This window comes from Cornus florida, unplaced genomic scaffold (genome assembly GCF_030987335.1).
Source record: "Cornus florida cultivar Cherokee Brave unplaced genomic scaffold, ASM3098733v1 CherokeeBrave_3.0.0_Hap2_Chr07, whole genome shotgun sequence".
Classification (NCBI taxonomy): Eukaryota; Viridiplantae; Streptophyta; class Magnoliopsida; order Cornales; family Cornaceae; genus Cornus; species Cornus florida.
The window spans coordinates 41,606,197-41,613,766 of NW_026775577.1; the positions used below are offsets into that span (position 1 = coordinate 41,606,197).

The window sequence follows — 7,570 nt, forward strand, 5'->3', positions numbered from 1 at the left end:
ACACACACAAGAATTTCGTGGTTGTAGTGATTTTGACGATTTAGGGTTCCGATGATTATGAGAAGTGAGTTGCTGGGGTGGAGATGGTTGTTTTGTATGGTGTTGTGAGCAATGGTGGAGGTGCCGATTATGGGTAATGGTGGTGGAGGTGGCGATTTGGGTGGTGGTGGTAGAAGCTTAGAGAGAGATGAGAGGACTGGTGGTGGCAGAAGGTTAGAGAGAGATGAAAGGACGGGTGGTGGCAGCGGCCATGGTGGTCACGTTGATGGTGATGGATGTTGTAATGGTGGTGGTGGTGGTGGTGGTTGGTGAGTGTAGAAGTATAATGGTTATTTAAGTAACTTGATATTTTGAAATAAATGGGATTAAAAAATCATGAACAATTTTGTCTTTTTTCCTGCATTTAACGGAGCCTTCAACGAAATAATAAAAATGAACGCGAGCCCTTTTTCGGGCGGATTCCTCCTTTTGCTCCTCAGTCTACGGGTATTAGCAGCCGTTTCCAGCTGTTGTTCTCTTCCCAAGGGCAGGTTCTTACGCGTTACTCACCCATCCGCCACTGGAAACACCACTTCCCGTCCGACTTGCATATGTTAAGCATGCTGCTAGCGTTCATCCTAAGCGATGATCGAACTCTCCATGAGATTCATAGTTGTATTATTTATAACTTCCTTATTCGTAGACAAAGCGAATTCGGAATTGTCTTTCATTTCAAGGCATAACTTGTATCCATACGCTTTATATTCGCCTAGAGTTCGCTCTCAGAAATATAGCCATCCCTGTCAATCCCACATGAAATTGTCTTTCATTTCCATGTCAATTCCACGAGTCTCTTATCCATTCTCATTCAATCGCGGCGGGGAAGCAAGTTAAAATAGATCAACACACATTAGGTGTGATAGTTATTTTGAAAAGATGTTTGAGGGTAAAAATTAATCAAACCTGAAAAATGTGAGTAAAATTAATTACTTTTTTTTATAATTGTGCCCCTCGAAATAGAAATCATGACTCTACTCCTAAACACTCATATCATATCATGTAAGCTAGAGCTGCTTTAGGCTCGATTCCACTTTATTTATTTATTTTCTTATGATAAAAAAATAATAATAAATAAATTTAAAAAAAATAAAATAAAATAAAAAACTCGAACATGCCTTGCCAATTAAACCGTTGACAATGCCCTTGTTCCTACTTTATCAAACCGACTAGAATAAATACTAGAAGAACCATTGAACGTCAGGGTCGGTACGTTGTTTTCTTATTTCAAAGCCATAAGTGTGAGACGCGTGATTGTGTCATTTTTCAAAGAGTCAAAATCAAAGTTTACATTAATAATTGATTTTTTTTAATTAGCTAATTGTAATTACACATGGTCAATCAATCAATCTCTCTCTCCCTTAGTTATGTACTAGCCTAGGTTGATACGCAGTTCCAGATTCATTGAATACTAAAAAATTCAATGAGTAATTAGGTCTGAACTTGGCCGGCCTACAACCATAAGATAAAAAGCCAAACACTCCTTTTGAATTCCTCTTCACCACACAATTCATTCCACACCCCCCAGCCTCCCTATTCCTTTTCCTTCCAATTTCTCTCCTTCACAAGGTCTAGGCTTTCTTAATTAGCAGCTAAAACCTCTGTGTGGATCACTTTCAACTGATGGGTTTGACCAGAATTCATTCATATCAATGCATAATCACGGGGAAATAGTTTAATTTCCTGCATTTTCCTGCGTTTTCTTGGCTGTCCCACACTATAAGAAGAAAATAGCCAAACAGTCGTTTTGAATTCCTCTCAACAAACAAAATTCATTCCACAGCAGCCTTCCTTCTCCTTCACAGGTTCTAGACTTTCTTAGCTCAACCTTTGTTTGGATCATTTTCCTGCATTTTCCTGAATTTTCTTGGCCCTCCTACAACCAGAAGAAAAAGATAGCGAAACAGTCCTTTTGAATTCCTCTTTACTACACAATTCCTTCACAAGGTTTGGACTTTCTTAGCTCAACCTCTGTTTGGATCAATTTCAAGTATATGGCCAGAATTCATTCATTTCAATGTAATTTCACATGGAAATAATTTTCCTGCATTTTCAAGGAGAAAAGTGGTTCAAGAAAGGCAATGGAGGCTCAAGCAGAGAAGGTCTACGTCGCGATTGGGACCGATATACAAGATGGATTTGGGACCCTGAAATGGGCACTTAGAAAGTGGAATTCACATTCAATCTCCATAGTAATCCTCTTTGCAGCTAACGACGTATCCAAAGAATATGTTTACACACCATGTTAGTTATATATATTAACATTTCAATTCCTTTCCCTTTGACATTTCAATTCCTTTCCCTCTTGTACTTTAGTTGTTCAAGAGGTAATATGAAACTCATTTTCCTTCGCAGTTGGAAAACTACCTGCAAGTTCTGTTAATGATGAGAAATTGAAAGTGCTTAGGATGATAGAGGAAAGGAAAATTGACAATTTACTATCCACCTATGTAGCATTTTGTGGCCATTTCAAGGTTTGTTACATTTTTTTTCCCATTATATATATGTTACCTTAAATTTAATTCTTCCAAAACTTACCAAATGTTTTATAATTTGTTCATAGGTAAAAGCTGAAATTCTTAAAATTGAGAAACATGATGAACCCATTCACAACAGCATACTAGAATTGATACCCGAACTCGCGATAACAAAATTGGTTATGGGAATTACATTCATGAAGTCCTCATCATGGTATATATTTTCTCTTAATTAGTTTTATTGGAAGTTATTAATTAGCTCTAAATGTTTACTTAGAGTCTTAGAGGGCTGTCCCTTTTTTTCTTTTCTCTCTGCGAAGGAAATCTAGGAGTGCAATCAGTGGATCATTTTATGTTCACCGGCACAAACCCGAATTCTGTGAGTTGTTCATAATATGTGGAGGGCAATTGGTTTTCTTGGGAGAGGAAAACAATGGAGAACTTATGGAGGATGATCAAGGAGTCATGGTTGCTAAGGTCAGAGAAAAGGTTGGTTTCAAAGGTTGGCTTGAGAAAATGATCTCCCAAAATTGTACTAATGAGAAAAGTCTCCTTAGCTCACCTTCTTCGTCGACGGACAACAATTCCCCTGATGAATGGAAACATTTTTCCCAAGAGATGGAAAACTATTTCCATCAATTGTTGTCTTCCCATTCAGATGCAGAAGATTGTGAAGAAGAGAATGACACCTTGGAGACTAGTCCAACGGCACCAGATATGACAGAAAATATGGTAACTTTCCTTTTCTTTTTTTTTCTTTTTTTTTTTGCTTTTTTCCCAAAAGTTCAAGCAAACACGCACACAACCACAATATTGCAGTTCAAACAAGCAAACACGCACCCAACCACAATATTGCGGTTCAAACACGCACCCAACCACAATATTGCAGTTCAAACATGCAAACACGAACCACAATATTGCGGTTCAAACACGCAAACACGCACCCAACCACAATATTGCGGTTCAAACATGCAACCCTCCCGGATCATACATCTATGGCCATAATTAACCCTAATTTAGTTTTGAGGCAGTTGGAAATTATTGATTTTTTATGTTCAGCAACTCCACTTATTTGTCTTCTACCAATGAATATCTTCTCCTTATCTTTTCCTTTCAACTCTTGTGGCACATGACATGATAGTGATAGGATCCTACAAGGGGTGTGTTTGGATGCAAGAGTTCCAAGTCCACACTCACGACTATTGTTTATCCTGTCTGCAAAAAGTGGGAAATCCATTTCTGTTCTTTGATGATCCATTTTTTTTTATAGGACTTGTTATCCAAATTTCACCTTTTGGAATTGAATTCTTTGTTTTGAAGAAAAAAAATTTACATTTATTTGTCTTCGATTCTATTCAAAGTTTTAAACTCGTATTTCTAACCAATTTGGCGCGATATCAGAATGCTGCAGAGAAAATTGAAGTGCTAAAAATGAGAATAGCCAAAGCTCATGAAGTGATCCGATTGAAGAGGAAACAAGCTAAGGAGGATGTTGAAAGACAAACTAGAGCTGAATGGGCCATTTGTTTATGTGCTCGCAGGGTAATTTCTTAGTCATGTCTTTGTTTACTTGACACTTTCATTCAATTCAATAGAAGTTAAACCATTTTGCCTTATAGGTTGAGGAACTCGAAGCAAGCACAAAAACAGAGAAAGCTGACAGCGTTGAACTCAAGAAAGACTTAGACACCGCGAAAGAAGAGCTTTGTGAAGTCCAGAGCGAAGTGGGAGAGAAAAAGAGTAAGCTGAATTCGATTTTGGAGCTCCAAGGTGAGCTCTCGAGCAAGCTCCAACTGTCCTCTCTAGCAAAATCACGCGCAGAGGCAGAGCTAGAGAAGGCAGTGACCACAAGAGCTGAAATGGTTCGTAAGATTGAGGAGTTGAGACGACAAAGGGATGTTTTGCAGCGTAGAATCGAGTTCTGCAGAGAGAAGGATGCAATAGGAATGGCCACAAGGTTGTGTGATCAATTGGAGTTTAGCAATAAAGAGTACACAGCCGAAGAGATCAGAATAGCCACCGATGATTTCTCAGAGCGTTTGAGATTGAAATCAGCCGGTGAGAGGACAAATGTGTATAGGGGACGGATCAATTCTACGACAGTTGCTGTCAAATTGTATAATGCAGTCAATGGACCATCTCAAGAAGCCTTCCAAACTAAGGTAGGTGACTTTTTTTCAGCTCATACAACTATTTTTAATGGTTGCAGTAACATTTATGAGACCTATCATGTAATGACTTTTGATACCTCTAATGATACTAACATGGTAATGTATTGATGATTGTTTAGAGTTGTCAATTAACTTAAATTGGTGTTTATAATGTAGGTGAAGCTCCTCAGCCACATTAGGCATCCCCACCTACTCGCCATGATTGGATTCTGCTCCGACCTAAAATGCATCGTCTTCGAGTACATGCGTAATGGCAGTGTAAGGGATGCATTGTTGCCCATCCATGGAAGCCCCAGAAGACGAAACAGGGGTCTGAATTGGCATGCTTGCATACGGATTGCAGCCGAGGTTTGCTCGGGCCTGGGCTTCCTTCACTCGGCCCAGCCCAGGCCCATTGCTCACGGTAGCCTGAACCTCTCCAAAATCCTCCTGGATAGTAATCTTGTTGCTAAAATCTATGGCTCTAAGCTTGGTTGGTGCTATGATGAATCTGATGTAAGGTCAGATATTCGTGCTTTCGGCAACCTAGTACTGCAGCTTCTCACTGGGACGAATTGGGCCGAGCCCGTCCAAGAGGCGATAATGATGGACAGTGCAGCAGTTGGTGGTGTTTTAGATGAGATGGCTGGAGAATGGCCACTAGAATTGGCAATGGAACTTGTCAGGATTGCAAAGAGGTGTTTGTCCACCAATGAAGGGACCGCGACAATCGCGAGAGCAATCGGCGAGGTGAGAAAACGGGCGGACGAACTAGCGGCCAACGGAGGATGTGAGGTGGCCATTGGTGGAGGTGTTGATATAGAGGACTCCAGCAATGTACCTAGTGCTTTTCTCTGCCCCATATTTCAGGTTGGCTTCTTTGGCATTTTCATTTTTTTTGAACTGGGCCCATCTCATGGGCCACCTCTTGGTAGCAGAGGACCCAAACCACTTTCAATTTGAATTGCAATTGGGTGAGGCAAGGCCAAGGCCATGCCTAAGGCCCAATATGAATCCAAGGCCCATATGGAAACAAAATTCTATATATATATATATCTTGGTATGTGGGCCCATTAAAATTGATTGAAAATTTGAAATCTAAAATAGTATTACATTAATACTACTACGCTTTATTGCTTTTAAATGTCCTCTTCTATAAAATATTCCAATTTTTATTTTTTCTACCTAAAAAGGACAAGAATAATTTGATAAGAACGTACTACTCTTTATTGCTTTTAAATGTCCACTTCTTTAAAATATTCCAATTTTTATTTTTCTAACTAAAAAATAGGACAAGAATAATTTGAATAAGAATTATACATATATAATTATGGTTTCTATAGTAATTTACTGAGAATAAAAAATATTCCTTCTGTCACAAAATTCTTAGGGTGTTAATAACTTTATGTTTAGGACTTCTGACACCAAACACTTTTCTTTTGTTATCCAACTTTTTTTGGTACTAGGTTTTTAATACTTTTATATTGTACTATTAAGAGTAATTTTTTTAATTTAACCTTATTAAAAAGCAAATGAGTAATTCATAATTAGTGTACTTGTTTAATCAAGTCAATGTCAGACAGATAGTTTAGAAATATTATACTGTACAAAGTAGAAGATTCATTTTTGGAATAAGAACGGAGACTTTAAAATTTTTGCCTTGGGCCTTAACTTATTCTTAGCAGTTTCTGAACTTCACCCATTAAAAAGAAAACCCTCTACATTGACGAGGGTGGTGATTAAGGTAATCCAATCTCATCTATGCTGTGACTCGCATGAAATTCACCTCATCGAACGATCATAGTTTGGCTATTTTTCAAAATACGTTCTTAGATGATGATTGTATATCAAATATCAACAGTATAGTTAGTGTTTATTAATCCATGGACATGAAAATTGGGTGCAGGATGTAATGAAGAACCCACAAGTTGCAGCAGATGGGTTTTCATATGAGCTAGAAGCCATGGAAGAATGGCTCGGGACCGGTCACGACACTTCGCCCCTGACCAACTTGAAGCTCGACCACAAAAAGCTCACCCCTAATCGCACCCTCCGTTCCTTAATACAGGATTGGCATAACAAAAAATCCAAACCCATTGCATGAAACATTGTAAATTTTATTCAATTTTGTTCATATCATAAAAGAGCATATCAAGTTCATTAGTTTTTTTTTTTTTTTTAAGAATGAATATCAGTTATGCATTCTAATTGCGTAAAGAGTATGATCTTGGCTACAATCTATCCCTAAACGGATCATATTTATAGTGGTGGTCGAGGAAGCTCGGCCATTGGATTGATATCTGATTGGACGGTATAAATGATCCTCTCCGACAATTTGTCTAGTCAAAAGTTAATCTGGATGGGATATATTGACTGTTACATTTAATGCAGAACATACAGTGCCACTTGCAGGCGTCTCTGTATTCCGACTTGCTATTCCCCTAATCTTGTGTGGGCACTTAAGTGCTTTTGAAACGTAAATTTGCCACTTTCACCCGTTCCACACGACCTCAGCATGTTTTGAGCCGAACTCTTTCCCAGCAAAAGTATATACATGTGGATCACATATTGAGACTCAGAAAGCAAAATGCCCATCTTGAATGTAAACATATAGATGCTATCAAAATAAATAAATAAATAAAATAGCCGACGGATTTGAGGTTTTGTTATTTTTTGTTAGTGCTTATTAGTTACTTCCACCGGCATTGATTAGTTGATTAAAATTTTTGATTTAAAAATAATTTTTCTTAAATTATTAGTAGATTGACTGATAATGCATTCTAATTGCATAATAAGAAACATTTGCAAGTGTAAATTTGTGTTTGGTGCAGGACTCTTTACTCAGACATAAGTGAGTCAAATTTATAGTGGAGGTCGAGGAAGCTCAATGAGGATTTAAAGCCCTTC

General features: G+C 38.1%; 1 protein-coding gene across 2 annotated transcripts; it reads left to right on the forward strand.

Annotated features, from left to right (window-relative positions):
* The first annotated feature begins 1,442 nt into the window (after positions 1 to 1,442).
* LOC132267101 (putative U-box domain-containing protein 50) lies at positions 1,443 to 7,332 on the forward strand. 2 transcript variants are annotated; one of them, XM_059768155.1, is made up of 9 exons: positions 1,443 to 1,983; positions 2,094 to 2,280; positions 2,392 to 2,510; positions 2,600 to 2,727; positions 2,834 to 3,245; positions 3,915 to 4,055; positions 4,133 to 4,675; positions 4,841 to 5,533; positions 6,570 to 7,332. In XM_059768155.1, the coding sequence occupies exons 2-9, from the start codon at positions 2,118 to 2,120 to the stop codon at positions 6,765 to 6,767; spliced, it is 2,397 nt and encodes a 798-aa protein (XP_059624138.1). In that variant the 5' UTR covers positions 1,443 to 1,983; positions 2,094 to 2,117; the 3' UTR covers positions 6,768 to 7,332. The 2 variants fall into 2 exon arrangements, with proteins under 2 accessions (XP_059624138.1, XP_059624137.1); XM_059768154.1 differs by having other exon boundaries at positions 1,443 to 2,280.
* The last annotated feature ends 238 nt before the right edge of the window (positions 7,333 to 7,570 follow it).